The sequence below is a fragment of the Melozone crissalis genome, unplaced genomic scaffold (assembly GCF_028551555.1).
Source record: "Melozone crissalis strain CALT ecotype California unplaced genomic scaffold, PUWL_Pcris_2 ptg000042l_1, whole genome shotgun sequence".
Taxonomy (NCBI): Eukaryota; Metazoa; Chordata; class Aves; order Passeriformes; family Passerellidae; genus Melozone; species Melozone crissalis.
Window position 1 is genome coordinate 35,006,219 of NW_026535820.1, and position 23,729 is coordinate 35,029,947.

The window sequence follows — 23,729 nt, forward strand, 5'->3', positions numbered from 1 at the left end:
ATGAAATATCTGTGGCTTCTCAGCCCCTTTCCCTAAAAATGGGAAGATGCTTCAAAACCTGTCTCTCCTACAGGTTTTATGCAGGGTGACAGAAGGATCTTGGAAGGAAGGTGGAGCTTTCTTTTTTTCTGATGCAAAGGGCTGTGTCATTGCCAAGGATGCAGTTTAAAGACAAAACCAGGAATTATTGTTATATAGAGAGTTACCACTCTTGCCTTTTTTGCAGCTGCTTCTATAGTTAGACAGCTTGGGAATATGTTGTTAATGGGTAACTCAGGATCAAACAGGTTTTTATTTTCTGTTCTCCTTATTTTCTGTTCTCTGTCAGAGAAGTGTGACACTGAATATAATTACAAAGAAACCTTTGCAGTGGACTAATTAAAATTGCAAAATACCTGCAAAAATCTGTGAATAAAACATTGGCATTTCCTGTCTTAGTTTATTAATAGAAGTAAATAAATTAAGTCATCTTTTCAAATAAAAAAATTCAATTAGAAAAAAGAAAAAACAAGAAAAATTAGACATTGTGTGTTCAGACATTAGAATTTGGTAATTTGGTCCATTTTCACAATAGTTGCTAGAAGTTAATCACTTCCCACCTGTCAATGAATCCCCAGTGACTATTTTTATTATTCATTAAATAGTTACTGATGAATGCAAGAGCCGAATGCTTTCCTTCAATTGAAAATATGTGAGAATATTTTTCTGTTTTCGTTCAGTCATACCAGGGTTTTGCTGGTGTGCATGCCAAATCAGTTCACACTAAACAGAGCAGCCAGTCAGCTTGCTTGCCTCAGTAAATCAACAAACAGTTTATGCCTGGATTCCCCTCTCCAAATGGGAAGAGTTTCTAAGTGAAGGTGAATTGTTTTTCCCAAAATAAAAGGCGAATTGTTTTCCCCAGAAATTCCCCTGCTCTGCTGCTAAGCACACAAATGGGGTCAGGTTGCAGATCATCCAGCCAGAAGCCAGTTTGAGATCAAGGCTGCATGATTCTCCCTGGGCTGTTACAGCTCATCTGCTTACACCCCTGCAAATATCCAGGCTCACAGATAGAGCAACTCAACTTCCCAGTGTCTTGTCCAGGATTGTCTCAGAGCTTCAGGTTCAGTTTCCTGCTTCCATTGGGACCTCAGTAGCAGTAAAAACTTCTGGAAACACAGGGTGGTTTGGCAGCCCTTGCACAATGTCAATGGCCCCAGGGCACACACCACTATCACTCCTTTCCCTGCTGCTCTTCTGATCAGGAGATGCCTTGGGCTGGGCTTGGGCCCTTCCACCAACACCCCAAATTCCACACCTGGCACCACAGCCAGCCACCTCACACATAGTGTTGCTCGTTCCTGGTTGTTGAGCTGTTTATCAGCAGAAAAATCAGACAAAAAATGTTCTTCCTATTAAAGAATAACATCTTCAAATAGTTTAAAGAGTTACTTACATTAATGTAATTTTTTAAAAAATGAAAATTAAATGTAAATTAATTTAATCATTCAGATTCTGTGGCATGGGTTGCCCAGAGAAGCTGTGGATGCCCTGTCCCTGCACATCCAGGCTGGATAGGCTTGGAGAAACCTGGCCAAGTGGAAAGTGTCCCTGCCCATGGCAGGGGGGTTGGAATTGGATAATCTTCAAGGAATTTTCCAACCCAAACCATTGATTCTATGATTCCATGAAGTACACATGCAATGTGTACTTTACTCTTAATTTTCAATGCAATGCACTTTACTCTCAATTTAGAGGAGATAGACTACCCTAAAGATACATTCTTGAGTAAATATACCCTAAGTGTACCTATTCCTTTTAATAGAGTACATTGATTACAACCAGTATGAGGATCTAAACTGGATCCATTCTGGTTTCAAAAGGTGGGTATAGGAACTGCTGCAATGTTACACAAGTGTATGACTGTCCATGTACACAGACAGTTGGATGGAGAGGATCACCCATCCAGAGGGGACATGGACACTGCTCCAGGCACTCTGCCTGTGTGCTCTAACAGTGCCCCTTTCCTCTCTGGTGGCCACATGAGGAATGCGATCCCTCACTGAGCTCCACTGGGTCACATGGAAGGAAGTTAAAAAATTCAAATAGTTGTCAGGTGTGTGTGTTTGTGTATGCACATGAACCAGAGCCACTTACCTTGATGGCAACAGGGAGCAAGATTTGCACCTTGGTGTGCCTTGGATCTGCCATCAGCACGGATCCCCCAGGCAAGTGGTGCACCCCTTGCTCACAGGTGCCACAGAAGGCAGATTTTGCTCTGTCCTGAGCTGCTGCTGCCCCATTGCAAGATTACCTCTCCTGTCATCAGCAAAAGCAGCACTATCTGCTAGGAACTTGGAAGTTATAGACAATTTATAAAATATATAGAATTCTGAATTAATCAAGTTGTCATTCTCATACTTAGAAATGTTTTTATTAAATATTTAAACTTCTCTATGAAACAAATAATATTAGTGGCTTTGTGCAACACAGTGGTATGTAAAGTAAAAACAATTTAATTTGCAAGAGAGGACAGCATTAAGTTACCCTTCATATTGGCCACCCAACCAGAATGATTACACATGGAAGAGTCACTTCATGCACAGTGCATTCCCAAGCACAGGGGCTAGAAGCCAGTTTCAAACAAGCTGGCTTCAGAACCAGAAAGGGACAAATTATTTGGCCTGGTGCCCCAATCACTTGCAAATGTCACTTTTTTTGCTTCCAGAAGCCAGGCCATCAACTCTTCACAGTTCATTGCCTTGTTATGCAAATGTTTACCTGGAAACAACACATGGTTACCCTTCAATGAAAATAAAATTAACTCCAGATTCATAAAAATATATTTTTTTTACTTTCCTCACTGACAGGGCATCCTTCCACATTTGAAAAAATGAAAGGTTTATGATGTATACTTTAAGTTTCCATTAATGGAAGTCTCAGATGTAGCGATGAGGCCAGCACGATCATTTTTTTTCTGACAGTGGCTCCTGATGGCTTTGTAGATGGCAAAGGTAGGGATGGTCAAACTGGGCACTCCAGCAAGGATTACAATGATAGCATACACCCAGGGGGGATATTCAACCTTCTCTGTTTTGGGGAACTCCTCCTGAAAGAGCAAACAACCAAGTTGTAGAAAGTCATGAGGAGCAAATATCTGGGACCATGCACACATTCAGTAATTCAACAGATCAAAAATGTGATGAGGACATTGGCCAGCCATAATGGCACAACAGTCTGCCAATTCCACAGCAGCTTTCAGCTCAAGGGTTTCCAGCCTCAGCTGTTTTGGGCTTATTTTTACTTCAAAGTGATATAAAGAAAATGGGATGAAAGCAGTAAGAGCCAGGAAGGGAGAGTGGGGGACTGGAAATCTTCCTTGGCACAAAGGAATGTGGGCATGGGGGGCCTGAGAGGCCACCAGGGCCTTTTTGTGGGAAGGCTGAAATCAAAGGGTGAGGGAGGGCCGAAACATTAATAAGAGGGAAGTGAGGTTGCAAAAGAGGAGAAAAGAAAGCAGTCCCATTTCCATATCTTGTGGCAAGTTTGCCAGAAAACTGTTTCAGATGGAAGATGAATATAACTGACAATGACTATTACATTAAAGAAGAATACTTAAAATAATTCTAAATAAATATTTTGGTTTACACACTTACATAGTTAGGGTCCCAAACACTGTAGAGCAGTTCTTGGTTGACTTTCACCACAAAATAAAAGAAAAAGATAACTAACATAATGAGAGGACTGACGAGTCTCCAAGTAACCTGCCAGAAAATGTTGGGCTTGTGTCCAGTCATGAACTCAATATCCTTGTTAAACCTAGGAACAAAAAGCAGGAAGTTCAGACTAAAAAGCTGGCCAGGATAAGAGAATGCGTGCTCAGAAACAGGGAAATCCAAACTACCGCTTACTGTGGTTCCCAGGAATTTGCTAATGTCAGTTTGAGAGCAGAATTTACAAGATCAGGAGTTAGACCTCACTAGTTCAAATTAAGGCACATATCATTGCAAGTTTGGAAAATTATTTTTGGAGATGTATTATCTTGAAGATGTCTGTGAGGATATGTGAAATAGCTTCAACAGAAAAGAGTCAGTGCAGATGGATTTTCGCCAGAACATATTGCAGTATTGCTTCACAATTTTTTGATAAGTATCTCAGAACTGCATAAATTAAAGGGAGTGATACAATATTTAAAAAGAACAAAAGCAAATAAAATAATTTAATAATTAGATTATAATACGATGTTTGTCTAATTTGGATATCTACCAGTTTTCTCAGGCTGAATAATGAAACATTTCTTAACTTTACACATTATTAAAAACACCTACATTGTGTTATTTGGATAATTCATGGAACATGCAGTGGTCAGTGGGGCAAAAATATTTCCACAAGAAGAAACAAGCCCTGCATTGAGAGTGGTAATGTCTGCATCATTCCCGAACCAATTTATGTCTTCTACATATAATGCAACACCTTGTGCACACACCTTAAAAAACAGTTTGGAAGTTTCAGGTTTCTGCTTTTGTCCTTTTGTCTGGATTTCCTGCATGTCCTATGGGAATAAGCCTGAGGGGACTTTTGAGTTGGTCCTTCAACTATGAACAACACACTGAATCCACTAGAATCTCAATTACTATGGAAATTTATTTTATCTTTTCATCCCTAACTTCTGAGATCTGAGTGTCTTAAAAGCCATGGAGCCCCATGTCCTGACTGCAGTGCGTGTTCAGGTGTAGTTACGAGTGTCACGGATAACCACATGTTCTCCTTCAAGCAACAGAGCCATCTTTCTAACAATGACCCTTTCTCAGAAAAAGGTCACAGAAACTCATCTGGAGCAGATAACACCACACTTGGGCAGCCCTGAAAAGCTCTGCTCTCAAAGAGGGCTACAGTGGTGTGTACTGGCCAGGAATATTAAAGTTTGGTATGAGGCTTTTTTCTCAATCAAACACAAACACACACCTTGCCCCCACTTTATGGACTCAACCTATGCTTGTGTCCTGGGAATTATTTTAATTTACTTTATAAGGAGTTCAGAGATTTTAAAGGGAAAGAAAAGTGATCTACATCGCTTTTTCTGGCCTTAACAAATTAAAATAAGCCTTCTTTCTCAAGAGTACACCATCTAATTTACCTAACCTGATTCATGCTTCCTTAAGTAACATAAAAGTATGGGAAAATGGGTCACAAGGGCATTCATCCCACTGCCAGGAGCAGTAGCTGAATCTGGCACAAGTTCAAGTAAAACGTGTGGGTGATTGAATTCCCTGTACTTTATTTCACATTTCTTGTGTTTTTATTACAAACATGAAGATGTTGAAACTTGATTTATTACACCTGTAGAAAGTTGAGAGGATAATTTCTCACTGCTCCAACTGATAAAGTCCTGGATTTATCAGCTAAGAACGTATCTCAGTAGCCTGGATTTGCAAGCTGCTGTAAACTAATGTCTGCAGCCTGCCTGGAGATCCCTGTACTGGAGAGCATCATTTAGCACTCCCTGTAAACACCCCTGGGATATAACTCTGGGTTAAACTTTCAGCTCGGTGCCAGTGTGTGTGTACTTTGCTTCTGCTAATTAAATGTTTAATGCCATTATCCTGAAGAAGAGTTATTATAAATGTCACCATATTTAAAAGGCAAATGATCTATAGTGGCTCTTACGTAACTGTTGCAAATATCTACATTCTGATGCCTACTTTAAAAATAAACTATTTGCTTTCATATTAATGCACTCCATTGATGCTTATATTCTCTTGCAATATCTTAGGGATATCTTTATTTGAACTAGTTGTTAAAGAGCATTATTTATTATAATGTATTAATAAAGTGGAAAGCTTTCACATACAAACACTTGGCAAGCATTATTTCTTTTCACTGAGAACTCTTTAAAAAACCTGAAACATATAAGAACCCTAAATTATAGCTGCATAATTTCATTGATTTCTATAACAGAAATTCTGTGCACAGAGATGCAGTGAGATTGTAGCTATGCAACAATAATCACTTTATGCATTGATATCAAGTAATGGTTAAGCTGTATTTCATACCTGTCTATTCCATAAATGTAGACGACTGAAAACATCTCACAAAATGCAATTATCAGCAGGGGAATAGAGCCAGCATAACCATCAAATAGACTCAGCCAGTAATTACCAGAATTCAGCACAAAAATGAAAGCTATCAAATAACACACCAAACAAACGAGACCTGTGGGGAAAAAAAAAAACCAAAAACAACAGCACACTTAGGTGTGAAAGTGAAAGCAAAATGGGAAAGAAAAGTATTTCCCCAGTAGCTATAAAGCTTAAAGAGTAACTCTTGCAGCCTGAGGGCCACCACTTTATTTTTTAATGGCACTCTGGGGAGGCTGGCTTCTGTTTGGGCAAAACTCTCCTAACATTACACAGGTGGCAGATGTGGCAGACAAAAATGGTGAAGGCTGAGGAGAGAAAAGAGGTCCTCTTCCCCATAGATGATGGGATAATGTTGCTCTGAGAGAAATCCTGCCCGGATGAAGGACTCAGGTCCTTCAGCTTCCCAATGGAGGAGTCAGTGGTCATCAGGAGCAGGCTGATGGGCAGCCCTAAGGGTTAACAGCTGCCTGCAGGCCCAGAAGGAACCTCACACGAGCTGCCCCATTGGGGAACATGGAAAATCTTCAGTAGGCTATCTGGGAGTCTTATACCATTCCAGATCAGAAGGTAGCAGTGAGGTGGGCTGCTTTTTCAGCACACAGGATGCTCTCTGAGCAGGGTGGGGAGGTCACTAGTGTCTAAAAATGCACTTACCAGTAATAAGTTCCTTAGGCACTCTGGGGGATATAATCTTGAGATCTTGTAAAGGCACAAGCACACCTTCCATATTCCCAAACATAGATGACAAACCCAAGCAGAAGAGCATGATGAAGAAGAGGATGGACCACAAAGGTGAGACAGGCATTTTGGTGATTGCTTCAGTGAAGACAATAAAGGCTAGGCCAGTTCCTTCAGCTCCCTGGGGAAGATTTAGGATCATTAACATCACAGAGCACTTAAATTTACATTGGTAGTCACTAGACTTGGCAATTAAATAGTTCTATGCATTCCCACCATATTTAAGGTATCAATATCTGTTACGTTGTTAAACTTACATCATTCAGGAAAGTTTCCAGATCACAGGTTTCAAACTTGAGGGTTGCAAAAGTATCTGGATCAGTCAAGTTGCACAGCTGCTGCATTTGTTCAAAGTTATCTTGGGTTACGTTACCTTCTGGCAAATCGAATGCATTCATCAGAGTAAGAATATTCCTGAAAAAGTGAAATGTAAGGAATTTGAAATTATTAATTTGTAAGCATCATCAGGATTCATTTACATCATCAAACAAGTTATTAAGTTTAAAATATTAAGATCAGATTTGGCATTGGAAAGTCCATCAGAAGTGCATGTGTGATTTTCTTTCTTCCAAGGTGAATATAACACTGTCTCTCATGGCACAGATGATTCGAAATGGATGGGCACTCTAGAAACCCATGCAGGATTTGGGTGCTTGTGTTAGCGTTGCAAACTGAACACCAGTCCCCAGACTGGGTGGTTTATGGGAATGTCTAAGTTGTCTGCAGCTGTGAATCATGCAGTTTCACAGTTGAATGTGGAGGAACTAGACTGGAAACCACAGAGTCTGACTGCCTGGGTAAAATGAGGCACCTCTGATGAGACCTGAGCTTTTGAGCTCTCCAGGAGGAAACCTAAACACAGAGCTAACACAGGAACAAGGAATATTACACTCATACCCTATGTCAGCATGGAGAATAATGAAAAACATAATTATGTAGGAAATAAGGTGACTTAAGCAATTATCACTTTCTATGGGGTTTGTTCCACAAGATTCTGTATTTTTATGAGTAATGAGTGGTTCTGATGCTATGTGAGTCAAGAGCTGCAATTATTCACAAATGATAAATCCACTGTCAGCAGGCTAACAGAGCTGCCTCAGACAAACAAACACCTGCATATTCTGTGGGGTTTTTTTCCCCCCAGTAACTCACTTGTCAAAGCAGTCGTCATATCTTGCTGTGGCTCTGAACCCAATGATGGAGTATATGACAGTGGCAGCATAGATGGATGTGAAACCATTGATCACTGAAACGATCACAGCATCTTTCTCACAGTTGTTGCTGCAATTCAAAGAGAAGAAACAATGGATGTCAATCACATTCCTAAAATAAATTATAAAACTGGCTACCAAGACTAAGAAAAAATAGTCTAGGATGCATAAGTACATTAATGTACCCTCTAAAAGCACACAAGTAGTGCTGTTAGATTTAGTTAATTAAAACTTGGTGCCTTAAGCAATTTAATAGCTATGGGTTTGGTTTCTTTTGGCGTTTTTTTCCCTCTTCAAATAACCTGTTCATAAGGAACAATTGCCTGAGCTGTTTTCATGTTTGATTCTTGTGAAGTAAAGTAAAAAAAAAAAACAGGAGCAAAAGAGCCTCCTCCTTTTCAAGCTTGTCATGGATGTGTGCAGAAACACATTGCCACAGGCTGTGTCTTCACTGCTGGTGTATTGTGCTGCAAGGTGAAAGGTTTGGGCTTGAATCCAAATATCAGACATGAAAAGTGAGCACAAGTTCACTTTTCATAGCACTCGGGTATGGTGAAATTGCAGCAGCCAAGAGCACTTGGGAACAGTTTTGTTTGACTGTTGAACAAAAGATGGTTCAAAATGTTCCCAAGTTTTGGAAGAACAATGTAACGTTATGCTGAAAAGATGGGACAGAAAAACTCTTTGTAGAAATGCCTCTGCTGCAGGCACTTCTTGCTAGTGTGTCTGTGCTAATGCAAAGAATTTGCAGAGCCAGAAACAGACTTTCATCTGAGGGACAAGATAAAATATCAATATTAAATTAGTTAATCATTGTGAGAGAAGGCTGTAAAACTGCAGATAACTCATTTGTCCTAGGCAAGAAAGGGGTATTGAGATAAACTTGATGTTGTCATTAATTTTCTGAGCATGTTCAAGAGGAGAGACAAACTTGTCCAACCAAGATCTATCACACTGTGTCCTTTCCCCATTTACAGCATTGGAAATAGGCATCTCCTGGATGCAGGACATTGAATGGAAATTCCTTGCTGTAGTCTTGTGTCAGTTTTTGCAATGTAACATGAGATTCTCAATGACAGGCTTGAAAAACATTTCTTCCTTTTAGAGAAAGCAAGATGCTCAAGCTCCTTCTCATTGTGAATTACTGAATCCTTGACAGCATTGAAACCTTATTGTATTTTCTGATGTTTTTGTACTCCCAAACCATCCAGGGGCAGACTCAGTGACCCCTGGTCGAGCTGGTGCTGGATTGCAGGTGGCCCAACACCACAGGGTAACACTGTGGAATTTGCATGGAAATGTTCTTACTTATATTCCCTGGGAGTTTGGTGACTTTGTTCAGTTCCCTCCTTAAATCATGGATCATTGAGCATTGAACATGGCCTGAATGGAACTGCCCTGTGTGTTGGAAAACCCAGAGGACACTGCTCCTTTTCTTTGTGTCTTTTGGAAAGGTGGATGCTCCCAGGTCTGACCCCATGGCTGTGAGACATTGACTTGGACCTTAGGCAGGGCTTGACACCTCACATTGAGACTTGCAGACACCAAAAATTTCAGGTCTTTTCAAAAACACCTGAAATCAAGAGTGGTGGCAAGGAACTTCCTCAGAGACTGAAATGCTGCTGTGGGTAATTGAACCCTAACCAAAACTGAAACACAGATCTCTGAATGCACAACCAAACCACATATCCAAAACTTAATTCAGAGATGCTGTCCTGTTTTGAAAAGGAAGTGAGATTTTGGGAGTTTGATGGTCAAACCAATAGGTGCTGAGATTTGGTCACATCTCACAGTAGACACTAGGGAGAATATATTTTCATGGGGGCACTGGCATTGCGCCAGCATCAAACCATGACAGATGTTTATCAAAAATATTACATTTAGTGAATTCCAGACAGTTTTCCTTTCAAGAGTTCTGAAGGGATGGCAGGCACCAAGAGGCATTGGTAGTTGCTGCAATATTTTATGAGAGAATGTAGAATATAGCATTGCATCATAATTTGCAGGCTGAATCAGTCTCTGGGTGATGAGATTTCTCACTCCCTGGCCCAAAGCACACATATAAAGGAACGGAATTTAAATTTCAAGATTAGATATATCTCTTCATCTCAAAGCTAAAGTTTTAAACTGTGTTCTGTGAATTGATTTGAAAGATGTGCTTTACCACCTGCTCTGAGACCAAGGGCATCACCATGCACTGAGCACTCCCAGAGAGGAAATTCCTGCTCATCAGCTGGTGCTGGGCAGCCAGTCCCCTTCTTCCTATCCTGCATCACCACGTCTTTCTCTAGGAAGTCAGCCAGAGCAGGGACCTGAAATCTTGTTTTGGGAGGGCTAGGAGCAGTCAGAGGAGATGCACCTTACATCTCTGAGGGGAGGCTGTCCCAGTCCCAAGCAGCACAACAGCAGGGCAAAATAAAGATGTTTCATTTGAAAGAATGAAATATTCATATAAAATTTGGGTTTTGCCTGGCTACTTACTGAACAGAGTTGTAACTGGAGAATGAAATGAGGCCTCCAAAGGCCAGGGAGAAGGAGTAGAACACCTGAGCTCCTGCATCCAGCCATGTCACTGGGTTCGCCAGCTCACTGACCTGAGGCATCAGACACACAGCTTTAAGCACATCCAACATTGGTATTTAAACTGAGTATGAGAGATTTGAAACAAGAATTAAAACAAGAACATTAACCATGCAAGACTCACTGTTCTTGAAGAATTTCAACAAATAGGTCAATATTTTAGTCAAATTTACTTTTTTTTTATAAAAGAAAACCTATCTGAAGTTTTTATGTAAGTATTTTGAAAATTGATTAAAAAAATGCTTTGCATAGCTGACAGATGCCATGCCTGGTTTCAGAAAAGGTGTTTATTACTAAGCATTAATAATGATCATTCAGAGATCTGCTTATGGAAATGATGCCTGTTTTAATTTTGTTTAAATACTGTTATATTATTAAACCTTTCTCTTAGTTTTTTTTTTTTTTTTTGTTCATACGTTTTGTTCATATGGCAATTAGGTGGGTTCTACTCCCAAATACATGATTTATGCTTTAAATTTAGGCTGGTTCGTAGGTAGAATACAAGAAAATAAATCCAGCCAAATAAATGACAACCCCACTGCTCTGTGATGATCATTCAACTCATTAGAACAGCTCTTGATGGAGGATGGAGAGAGAGAGAGAAAGTATTTGTGTGTATGTATCCTCTTCATCTCCAATGCAGAGGATTCGCCTCACAGAATCAAGGTTTTTTAAGGTGCCTGAGGGATAGTTAGAGAAGCACCAGTGGGGAGGACTAATTTTCAATCAGTTGTTAATCACAGAGAGGACCACAGCATGTTTCACTGAGCAATGGCCCAAGCAGTGGCTTACATTAGGGGTGAAGAGATACACAATTCCGTTGGTTGATCCCTTCAGTGTCAAGCCGCGGATCAGGAAAATGGTGAGCACCACGTACGGGAGAGTTGATGTCACATACACAGCCTGCCCCCCAAAAAAAAGAAGTCAATAAACCATTCAAATGAAACAAAACACTTGATTTTTTTTTTTTTTTAAGTAAAGAAAATAGGGAAATAATCAAGGTTTCCTCAGTAACAATAATGGCAAGTTTCAAGTGAGCCACAATTAGCATACTACAGTAAAAATGTTCAATGAAGTGATATTTGTAGTACACATGGATAATAAACATTTTTTTGCAATAGTGGCCTATTTAAGAGAAATTGTCATTGTTGAAATTCAACTCAGATTATTCAAAAGCAGCATCAAAAATAGTGTACACCCTGAGACCAGACTGATGGAAGGATGGACTCTCAGGACTTTGCTGAATGTTGGTCCCTCTTTTGTAGAGATAATATTTAGGACTTGCACAAACCCAAATAAATCTGTATAGGCATTTTTTGAAGAGAATAGCCATAATAAAAAGAGAGTCCCTTGATCTTGCATTAAAGATTAATATTAGTGTTAAAGTGATAATACCTAAAAATGTGTTACTAGGACCTGTAAGGACAAGGAAGACTCACAAAAAGTTGATCACAAAAATCTCCACATAGATCAAATCAAGCCAGATTCCATTTCATTCACCTTCACTCTTCAAAAAGCAGTCCCAGTGATGACACAAAGTTTTGGACATGCTTTCACTCAAAAACCAGACAGCTTCTACAGCATTATTAATTCTGTATAAATAAGGGATCACAATTGTAGGATTAATATCATGTCATAAAAAGTTGCCCCAAGACAGAGTACCTTTCCTGTGGTTTCAATGCCTCTGATTGTGCACACGTAGAGCACACCCCATGCACATGTTAAACACAGCAACAGCCACCACTGGATGCTGCCAGAATCCTCAATGGAAGTGGAGATGTTCAGTGTTTCTCTGTACCAGAAGTAATCTACAGGAGAGCTCTTGGAACACTCTTCTATATAATCTGTAACCACAAAATGCTTGTCATTCTGTACATCTTTTATTTACTTGGGGAAAAAGAAGCTAAATAATTAATATCAGTGCTTTAAATTGTTCCACTTCATGCCAATGGATTTGTTGTTGGCAAAATTTCAGATTTTTGGAGACTAGTTTCATGGCAAAATAAGATATTTAAAAGACAGCTGTTTAATAGGTATTTTAATACAGCAGCTCTTCTCCTCCCACACCTCCTTCAGCAATATCTTTTCTTCTGTTCTGTGGGGCATTGTTCAAGGTCTTGTCAGCTCAAGTTGAATCCCCAGCTCCCTGCCCTGTGCTGGCCTGTGCAATATTCTGCCCTGGCCTGCCCTTATATGAGGCTTTCCATGCCTGTTGTGGGAGGAGAGGGGCAGAGCACTCTGAACAGCTGCCCACAGACCCAGCAGGAAAACCTGCTTCACACAGTGTCATGCAGGGCTGACTATGGAAAACAAAGCTGCTGTCACCAAGCAGTCTCCAAGCAGATGTAGACTTGTCATACTGAGAGATACAGGTGTTTCAAATGGATTATGCTTTTTTTGTCCTTTTTCAATGTGCTAATGGAGGGCTGTTGAAGGGATGGATGACAGACATTGCTTAAATCTGGAAAATATTAATGTTTATACTAGGTCTGCACTTAGTGAATATTCTGAATATGGGCACATCTGTCAAAATCTACCATGAGGTTTCATAAGAGAAACCAAAATTTGCCTCAAAGATTACATGCTGGACACATTTCATTTAATGTGAATTTGTACAAAACACAAGTATCAAATAGTGCAATGTGCCTCACAGGACTGCCATGCCTTACTGCTGTTTCACAGAAAGGCTCATTTACAGTAACTGATAGAAACAAAAATCTGTGCTGTGCAACAAAATAAAATGTTTTATGAAATATACCTGTTCTGTTGTCGTTGAGAGGACAGTTACTCCATGGCAGGGGTTCTTGGAAGGAGTTGAAGAAATACCACATCACCCAGGCAATAATAGTATTATAGTATAAACCCACCAGGAAAGATACAAACATTGATGCTATGCCTGAAAAAAAAAAAATCAGAAGACTGTGTAAATTGCAACACTCTTGTCTTCAAGATATATCAAAGCACACAGTATCAAACCCAACATTTCCCTTCTCATTTTGGATGGAAAAAATCTGGCACATTTTGGATGTATGTTTATCACTGTGAATTTTTTGCCTAAAGGTTGGACAGGTGAGTCCTACGTAGAGTTACATCCTAAAAGCTCTCTGAGACTGAAGGTGATGCCCACTTTGGAGCCAACTTCATGAGAGGACAAATTCCCTACAGACACCACACAATCCTGCTCACAGCCTTGCCAGCTGATATCCAGGGAGTTTGGGATGCTGGGCACATGTAAAGCTCAGCTGACTTGGGATTTTGATTAAATGAGACTGAAATATCTCCTTCTCCCACAAGGTCCCTGCAAAGTCAGCAGGGGTGGTGTTGTACAGGATGGGTGGCTGCCAGGAGTCACAGTCTGTGACCAGGTACAGAATTCACCCTGGTATCTGTCCTCCTCTGCCTGTTCCCAAGTAATCAACCTCTGGTGACTTCTCTGGTAGACAGTAAATGCTAATCATTAGCTCCTGAGAGCTCCTACGTTCTAAAGACTCTCAAAAAATTCCAGATGCAATGAACAATTATCTTTTGTAACTGATTTACAAATGCAGTGGGTGCCAAAGCAGTCCTGTTTCCTCCCTTTCAAGTGTGTGGTTGAGGTTGGAAGGGATCTCTGGAGGTCACCTGGTCCAACCCCTGCTCCAGCCTGGCCACCCAAAGTTGGTTGCCCAGACCATGTCCAGGCAGGCTTTGAGTATCTCTGAGGCTGGAGACCCCAGAGCCTCCCTGGGCAGCCCATGCCAGTGTCTGCCCACCCTCACCATAGTTCTTGGTGTTCAGAGGCACCTCCTGTGTAAGGAGGCAGCTGTGGAGGTTTTTATGTTGTGTGCACAATGCTGCTTTTACAACATTATCAAATGGACTGTTGTACTCAGAAGTTTGGTACTGTGGTGAAGAAGTGTTTTCTGCAAAATACTGTTTCTGTGGCTTATGGAATGGCAACTCTCAAAAGCAAAAAAGTAAAATTAAGTGGAGCTGATAAAGATAAAGTCTACCAGATAAAGATTCAAGTAATATTTATCCACAGAACAGTTACAGAACAATTTTTGGCACACCTAAATATTCATCCTAATGGTAAAAACCATATTTTCTGTATTAACCATACCCAGTATGGATAATACAGAAAATATCTCTGAGGCCTGAAATTGGTGTCAGATTAGGGAAAGGTTTTAACAGGACCCACAGGACTTGGGAATGTGAACACAAAATTGTCATTGTGCTTTATCGTGATTAGTTTGACCTATCAATGGAGAGTTAGGAAGAGGGGAAAACTAATAGATCCTGAAATCTCTTATGACACACCAAAATAAAACCCAGTAGATTTGTTTTTTAGATCATCAGTTCAGAGACTTGTGCTTTCTCAGGCAGCTTTTTGACTTACCAACCCCTTTCAGGGTAGGGTGGATAGAGCTCCATACACCCACACTGCCTTTCCTCAGCCTTTGACCAATGGCAAACTCAAGATGCAGCAGGGGGATACCCTCCAGGACCAGCAAAATCAGGAAAGGGATCATGAAGGCTCCTGGAATGGATAAGAAAAATAACAATTCCAATCAGTGAAGCAGTAAAACAAAACAAAACCATTAGGCTTGTGAGATATGATAAAGAGACCTGTAAGCAGCCTGTAAGCACTTTTGACATGATAAGCAACCTTAAGCACCTTTGTGGAAACCCTTCCCTGTTTTCTGAGCAATGCTTTTCCTGATTGCCCAAGCAGGGCACTCAGTTACATCTGTAGTTTCAGGCAGCAATTCTTATTCTTCCCAAGTGACGCACATAAACAGAAATTATACACTCTCAAGGTTAAAATTTGAAAAAGCTACCTTTGAATCGCAAGTGAGGGAAAGATAGCTACTGTCCTGGAATGACTTCCCCTGTTTTTTTCCTGCAAAAAATTATGGTTTTATAGCTGTGACTCATGCAAAGTGTATGAAACAGTTGAATGAACTAAGCAAAGTACCCCTAAATATTAGGCAGGAGCCTTGGGCTGTCTGCCTGAAACAACAAGAAGTTCTTGGCATCTGTCCCAACAATGTTTGGGTTTGATTAGAAGACATCTGTAGTGCAGGGTTCAAACCCTGTTAATGATGATAAAGTTGGTTAGTATAGGACAAGTATTCTTAGTTTTTTCCTGAACAAGGTGTACCTTGGATATGGGAGGTATCCCAGAGCAGCACACCGCACTGTAAAAGTACAGAGTCAAATGCCTGAATATTGCTGCACATTAGAATTATTGTTATCTGTCATCACAAAATGGCTTTATCTCCCTAATCTAGAGAGGAGCAATTAATCTGAAAGCAATGAAAAGAATGCAGACCAGAATGTTAAGGGTTCAGGTCTGAGTATTTACTGACTTTTTCCTCATGTGTGCAATGAAAATCAGATAGCAAGTGAAAGAGGAAATCTGAAGACTGAAAACCATTCCAGAAACTGAAATTTACTTCCTGGGGATTCCAAGCTATCAAGAAAGCTGGTGAGCTGTGAGCACAGAGCACACCTTTTTAGATTTTTTCCTTTCTTCTTTTTGTGTCTGTGCCAAGATAGTCATGGGACCCCTTTGCCTGACTGCTCTGTCATAGATGTGTCATACTTAAAGACTTCTTCTGCAGCATCTTAATAAAGGGAACTCCATGAGCACCTGGAGGAAATGCCCTGAGGCTGATAGAACACTCTTGCCGTGTCCACCACAGAAGATGGTTCAACTCTGAGAGTCCTGCAGCAAATCTTACCCACTGTGCTGTCAACAGGGAGAGCTGTGGTGTTGGGACTGTGCTGCTGAATCTCTGAATCTCCCTGCCTTGGAGGGAAAGCCATGTCTGCCCAGACTGCTGGAACTGCGTGAGTGGAGGTGAACTGTGCACTTTAGTGAGAAAAAATGGATCCTAAATCAGAATATCAGCCTGCTTGCTGTCTGCTGAAAGCAAAAGGTTCAGACTACATTTGAATGCTCTCTAAAGCTGCTCAGAAACAGCCTGGTCTTCTCCCCCTTCTGCCAACAGAGATGACAGCTATCAAAAAAGATTTTTCTTTGATAGGTATGATAAGGAGCAATAGGTCATAGCTTGAAAAGACCACAAAGATTGTATACTTCCTTCTTCAATAAGATCTTTGACCAGGGACAAAATTTCTAATCAAGTCCTCAAGTGATCTTACTGTGACCTGACCAAAAAAGGTGATGTGACTCCATTAGGAGCACTCAGCTGAGCTATCTGCCAGCCCATGCTGAGGTTTCAAGGTGTGATCTAAAATCACTGCAAGCTGAGTTTCAAAGGGTGACAAGGACTTATCCTCAGTGCAAATGGGAAGTGTTTGGATTAGGTAGCTGTACAGATCCATCTTCTGGACTTGACTGTTACTGTTGCTCAAGAAGGGCTTTACCAGAGAGAATTGAGAGTGTGGCGTAGCAGAGACCATACGGCATCTGAAAGAGCAGGTAACAAGAAAAGACCCAGATGAGGCATCCACACAAACTCTGCAGGGTCAGGTTTCACACTCTCATGAGGTGTCTTGCTTGAGACAGAGAGAATGCTCTGGAATTTAAAACTGCTGGCATAAACACAGTGATTGTGTGCTTCTCTGATTTTAGCCTCATGAGAGCTCCTGGTCAGAGTGTGACACAAAGGAACCTGTGTCAGGCTGGCATGGGGCTGGAGCCAGGGCACATTTATGGCTGCTGGCACTTCCATGCACTGTAAGTAACTCTGTGAAAGGCCTGAGATTCCGTGTGTGGAGGTTGTCCCACTGAGCCTCCCATCAGGAGGGGGAGGATGGAAAGGAAGCCATCAGGATGTAAGGGGATGGAATGCGACAGCGAGGGAGATCTCATTGCATGCACTGCAACAATCTTGCTTACTATGAAAACGAAAGTAAAACAGTTATGAGAAGTGTTATTCACAGAAAGAGGGTGGAGAATCAGCAGAGAACAAACTATTTGAAGCCAAATTTGCATGCATTGCACATCTAATCAGATGAACAGGGGCCCTTAAGTGCACACCACTGCATGTTCCAGCACAGCTAAGGAAGTCCATAAAGACAAAATGGGACAAGCCTTTAGAAACTGAAAGGACAGACAGTCAGTTCTTAGCAGTGACTGAGTCTGACACAGTTTCAGTGAGTCCCAGACCTTCTGCCAACGTGGGCAACACCTTTGCACTGTCAGCAGTGATGCCAGGCACAGGTGGATGAGGAGTCCATTGCCATTTCTGGCTTAGATGCCTTCCAGGTGACAGTCAGCAAAGCATGGAGAGAGGGCTGCCCCGTTACATCTGACAGCAGTACCTCCTGCAGTCAGTAAATTTTAGAAGTCCATGGAGTGGTGGGAAACAGAGGAAAGAGCCTTATTTTGGAAGAGATCCTAGGTACTCAAAAATTGGAGTAAGCTCTGTATGTTTCACAGGTTTGTGACATGGAAATATAGTCAGAAAGACGTGAGTCAGGAATTGTCTGCTTCAGCACCGACACCATTTGTAACAATATCTCAACTAAGACCACAATGCTAAATTTCAATCTGCAGCTAGGGGAGTTCACTTTCCTCAAAACCAGGGTGGATCACCATAGTTCCCTCCTTCCTGGCATTACAAAAGAGCCACTTCTCTCCAAAGTGAGACAGCAGCAGCCTGAGGCTCCCAGATCCACCCAGAGCTGCTCCCCACTAATGCAAGGCTGTTCCTGCAAGGACTAGATGTTCTCCTGAGAGGGGGATGTAGCTGAGATGGGAGAAGTGAGGAAGAAAATAAATGAGATATTCTCCTTCTTGGAGATGATGTCCACAGAACCCTTTTCCTGAAGAGATAGACTGACACAGACGAAAGAGAGGAACAGTCAGCAAAGTTGGAAGTTTAACAAACATCTCTACAAATAAATAATAATGAGTCCTTCGGTCTTTGACTAACAAAAACTATGTCTCAGTTTTTCTTCTGGCTTTCCTCTGAAATGTTTTCAGTTTGTGAAACAGTTCTCCTGTTAGACTAACAGTTTGTTAGTCTACATTTTTACAGTAGTAACTACGTTTTAATGCAAGCAAGATGAACTGCACTGATTTTAAAAATTGATAATTTTTTAGTAAGAAGGTTTTTTGTGTGTGGCTAAATGACATACTGTGTAGAAGTCTGAGAGTACCATGTCTGTAGAGCTACCTTTGGCAATTGGCTTCAATAAAAATATCTTTTCTGGTGCACTAATCACTTTTCAGTGATTAGTCATTCACCCTGATGTGTGGCATGTGCCACAAAGGACTCAGCATTTTGAATAGCATTTTATGTATTTGAAACTACCAATATTTAGCTGTAGGAATATTGTTATATTTTCAAGAGAAATAAAATTATAGCTCTCTATGATATATAACACTTTTCTCTTTCCTGGGTTCTTTGGTTTCTAGGGTTCAATTCTAGCAGCCAGCTCAGAAATCCATCTCTGCTGCATTTTCTCTTTCTCTCAATTTCTCCTCAAGTTTTCTGAAAGAAGCTATAATGGAAAAACAATTACTTGTCTTGGCAAGCTGCCATATAAAATCATAGAGTCATTATGGTTGGAAAAGACCTCTAAGATCATGGAGCCCAATTACCAACCACAGTGCCCACCACTGCACCCTGTCCCTAGGTGCCACACCCCCACACCTCTAGAACACTTTCAGGTACACATGGGACACAAAAAAATAAACTAATAATAATAAACTAAAATACTTTTCAAGCTGCCACAATTTTACCATCCTAACAAACGAATCAATGATCTGAAATCAGACACCGTATATATGCACACAAACGACTGATATTTTAGACTGAAAACCTTACAACTGAGCTATTAGATTCTCATCCTGTTTCAATACTGTATTTCAAAACAAATAATATTTGGTTTGAACATCTGTAGAGCTGTTTTTCCCTCTCTAATCTAAGAGCTGCTTATGACAAATTTTAAAAAATCATTATTGCTTGCACACAGTTCATCATGATGGGAAGGCAGGCAGGCTTCAAATGGAGATGTTTTACTGTACTAACATATTCTGAGACCTCAGCTGTAGCAACATGTTATTTCATCAACTGCTAAGTGAGGAATTGCTGATGTCATTGCTGTCCCTTCTTTCAGCGTGGCATGCAGAGAGATAAAATAGTTCTGCCTCGTGCAGTGGCAAAGTTTCCATATGCGAGCTGTAGAGTTAGAGACTTTTTAAAAAATCAATGGTTTAAACATTAAATATGCATCCTCTTTTTTATAATGGTCATCAGGGATAAAATGAAAATGTTTAACAGTTGATTAAATGACATGTTGCTCAATAAAGATTAAACAAAAGCTATGAGCAATGTCAGAGACAGCTATCAAATGAAGGGAAATTTCAGTCTCATTAAGCTGGTGAAATCACTGAGGCAAACACCACACCTTTTACATAGTGTGCATATTGAACTCTATTTTGCCTTTGGTAATGATGGATTTGACAACTTTTAAGACATTAAAGGATAAAATGTGCTTTGCTCCACTAAATTTCACTGGAGTAAATTTTCTATTTAAAAAAATATAAACTCATTATCTATGACAACAAAAGTAAGTAAATTATGTAACCACCAGTTTTTTTATGTGTATTTGGGTATCTCAGTGTGACAACACTATCATAGTGCTGTGCTTAGGAAGAAGCAGCTCTTAAATAATTCCAGATTTAAGTTCAACATCTGAAAATAAGCATTACTTGTAAACACAGTGTTCCTAACTACCTTCACTGCGGACAATTTGCAGAGAAAAAAAATCCACCTTTTTTGAAGTCCAAGTACCACACAAGGGTAAATTTTATGCTTTACTGTAGTCTATTTATGTTTCATAAGGGATGCAACATGTACAATCACTGGTTCCCAAAGTAGGTGGACACCCAATCTCATTCAGGAGTGTCCTTGGCTGAAATACTCTCCACACCATTGCTACCAGACCTCACCCATCCAAAATGATCCAAACATTCATACATATAGTCAAAAAGAAAGAAGTTAAGATAGCAAAGCCAATCTTTAGAAATTAGAAAAAAATTTCAGGAGATAGTCTATGTAACCTTGATTCTGCACATATCTAATATCTGATATGTGGTCACACAGGACTTTTTCACACCCACTGCAGATATTTCCTGCACAAAATATAGCTGGTTGGTTTGGTTTGTTTTTTTTTTTAATCTCTTAATTGACAACCATAATCCACCATCATATCCAATTTGAGCTTTAGGACTCTAAAATAGTCACTCCAGGAACAATCCAAGGAGGAACATAATCCCTGTTCCCAGTGGGAGAGCAGGAACAGGGATTCCTGCTGCTCTGTACTCAGGATTCAGTGAAGACACAAAGGATGGGGACAAACACCATCCAGGATTAAGGCACTTGAACTACTGTGGCAGAATGGAGTTTCCTCATGGAGTGAACTCATGTTTGCTTTCTAGTGGATAATTTGGAAAAAGGTGCATAATTGTTACAGTTTTACCCTGCTCTGTTATAGAGGCACATCTGTGCCCCTGATTGGACAACACAAATCTAAAGATGAATGAATCACCTTGGCCACCATGCTGAGGGGCAAAGACTAAGGCAAAGCTTGCCCAAAATGCCCAGTAAATACCATTTCAATGCCCAGTAAATACCATTTCCAACTGGATGTGGGTGAAGCTGGTTAGAGGGTGCACAACTGAGGCTGGGTGTCATACACAGTGACTACCACAAGCATCCTATTCTGGAGTGGTTTTGTGGTGTCAGGGAGTTTCCTTTAGCAATCTGACAGCTGCAATCCCAGATGTTGCAGTGCTGCCTCCACTGGGTGCTTGGTATGCTGCAAACACGGCTGAATGGGAATTAGAGATGCAGGAGCCACAAAACCTCATGAGGCAGAAACTGTCCCAACACCGAAATGTCTTCAGAAATAAAACTTTGAGTTCTTTTTTCACAATACAAATAATCACGTGTTCAAATTCAAAGGCATCCATTCAAAAAGCAGGCAGTCTTTTTTTTTTCTGATTTAAGGGAGAAGTTTGAGAACAGAAATTGTCATGGGAGGAGGACAGTGGTGGCAAGAGCTGGATTTAGACCTACCATGGGAGGCTGAGGTGTACAGCAGAGGAGGAGGAGGAGGGATTGCACAACAGCTCTCCATCCTTATGTGTGATGAAATTAGGGAATCCTTTCTAAAAGGAAGGCATTACTTGTGTTTATTGATATGAATCACAGCATTTGGTGTTGTGCAGAAGAATATTAGAGAAGGTAGCAAGTCTAGCTAGAAGGACACACATCTGTGTATTAGCTTATAATTCCTTTCCTATGTGCTCCCTTTCAAATTCTGCCTAAAATTTGAGTGAGAGGGTCCCAGGGGAAAAAGAACCCAGGGTTAACTGCTGTCAGTGTTCCTGACAGTGTTTCCTGAGAAAGAACAAGTTACAGGACGATGAGAAAGAAAGAGAATTGCTGCCAGAGGACTGACACACACACAAGCAATTCATAAATCTTCACTGACATCAGTGATAAAACCATGATCCATACCAAGTTCTTTGCATTTGCTGGGTGCTTGCTTTGCAGCTGCATTTCACATGACAATGGAAAGAAACACCAAAAAGATAGGAAGTGCCTATAAAGGTACCCTGGAAATCCAGGCATGTCCACTTTCTAAAACGAAGTTTAAAAATCTGAGAAGCCAATGTGTGCCATCAGTTCTGGAGATATACATCCACTTTTTTCAAATTAAAATTGTCAAATATAGAAACACTTCTGATTGTGTGTGTGCTGTAACTTTTTTGCTACAAGACCTGACTCTGCTGCAAATGACCTCCAGTTTGCACTGCAAACTTTAAACATCAGCCCATGCTAGAGAAATCTTAATGATAACAGCATCTCTTCTTGCAACTGTTGTTGTCCCTGAGTCTCTGTGAGCAACTCCCCACAGAGCCCTCAGTTGTCCCTACTCTAACAAGGAAAGCAATTTCTAAATATCTCACCATGCAAATAATATTACTTTGAAATACTGTTCCTTAAGCCAAAAATTTTCATTCAAGACCAAATATTGCAAAGGAACAAATATATTTTACACATATCCCAGAGTGAAAAATGGACAATAACCAGATAGCAGACAAAAAAGTCAGTAAGAAAATGAAAATTTATATTGTTGTATAATATTTAAGCAATGGTTCAGCTCAAAGTTACCTTTCAAAACAAACAGCAAAAGAAAACAAAATTTCTAACATGGCCATTCAGTCCTTACCTAAACCTTAAGGAGTTCCAGTAAATTATGCAGTAAATAATATATGCTTGGATTTCAAATGACTTAATAACACCAGCTAAACAAATATTTTTAATGTTGACTTCATTCAGGCTGTTAATCCTAGAACAAATTATACAAACACTCACTCTACATGGATCAGTCCAAGCCCAATGAAAAACCTATTCTAAACCTATTTTAACAAGATCATTTGGTATCATGGGCAGAATAACAGTCCCAAGTTTATTAATATTTTAAATACAGTATCTATCTATATCTATCTATCTGTCTATCTATCTATGGAAAGCAACATTGGGTTATTTGGTTTAGAATGAGAAGCTAAACTATGTACAGGACAGTGGAAGACTCCCTTGTTCAATCCTGTGTCCTGAAATAAAAACAGACCCTTCCTTTCCTTCCATCAGTAACATGACTTCAGAGTGTGATCACAACCTGTGAAATTACCTTCTCTGCTATACAATCTTCTAGAGAGATCATCCCTGTTCTCACAGCACCTGAACAGTTCTAAACATATTCCACTATTTGCTTGCCAAAAGAGAGATGAAACCTGGTTTATACCCAAATTTAAGTTAGTTAAGGTGTGTTAAAGACCTACCTCCTCCATGGCTCTGACAGAGATAGGGGAACCTCCAGACATTTCCCAAGCCCACACAAAACCCTACACAGGTCAGCATGTATTGTGCTTTGTTGTCCCATTTTGGTCTGGAGTCTGCCTCTTCTTTCTCCAGGACCTCAAGTTCAGCATGGGAGGGTATCCTGTCCTCCAGGCCAGGATTGGGCAGCTTCAGCTTTACCATGTTTTAAATTTCCTGCCTGAAAGTGCTGCCAGTGAGGGATAATGAGAAAGGCAGCTTGTCAG

The 23,729-nt window shown here is 40.4% G+C and overlaps 1 protein-coding gene across 1 annotated transcript; it reads right to left on the reverse strand.

The window, feature by feature from the left end:
* Positions 1-2,884: 2,884 nt before the first annotated feature.
* LOC128942506 (sodium-dependent neutral amino acid transporter B(0)AT1-like) lies at positions 2,885-23,667 on the reverse strand. The gene is made up of 12 exons (XM_054285026.1): positions 23,466-23,667; positions 15,030-15,170; positions 13,410-13,547; positions 12,314-12,495; positions 11,444-11,554; positions 10,553-10,665; positions 8,013-8,141; positions 7,118-7,274; positions 6,777-6,981; positions 6,036-6,195; positions 3,639-3,801; positions 2,885-3,091 (listed from the first exon to the last, which is right to left on the reverse strand). Exons 1-12 carry the CDS (start codon positions 23,665-23,667, stop codon positions 2,885-2,887), a joined length of 1,908 nt encoding a protein of 635 aa, XP_054141001.1.
* Between the last annotated feature and the right edge of the window lie 62 nt (positions 23,668-23,729).

What these genes read in the sequence shown, in the direction of transcription:
- LOC128942506 (XM_054285026.1), bottom strand. Translation starts at nt 23,667, where the DNA reads ATGGTAAAGCTGAAGCTGCCCAATCCTGGCCTGGAGGACAGGATACCC. An exon ending in GCATTGAAACCACAGGAAAG is followed by an intron (nt 11,555 to 12,313) that starts GTACTCTGTCTT and finishes TTTGGGGGGCAG; the next exon opens with GCTGTGTATGTGACATCAAC. An exon ending in TGTATCTCTTCACCCCTAAT is followed by an intron (nt 10,666 to 11,443) that starts GTAAGCCACTGC and finishes CTGATGCCTCAG; the next exon opens with GTCAGTGAGCTGGCGAACCC.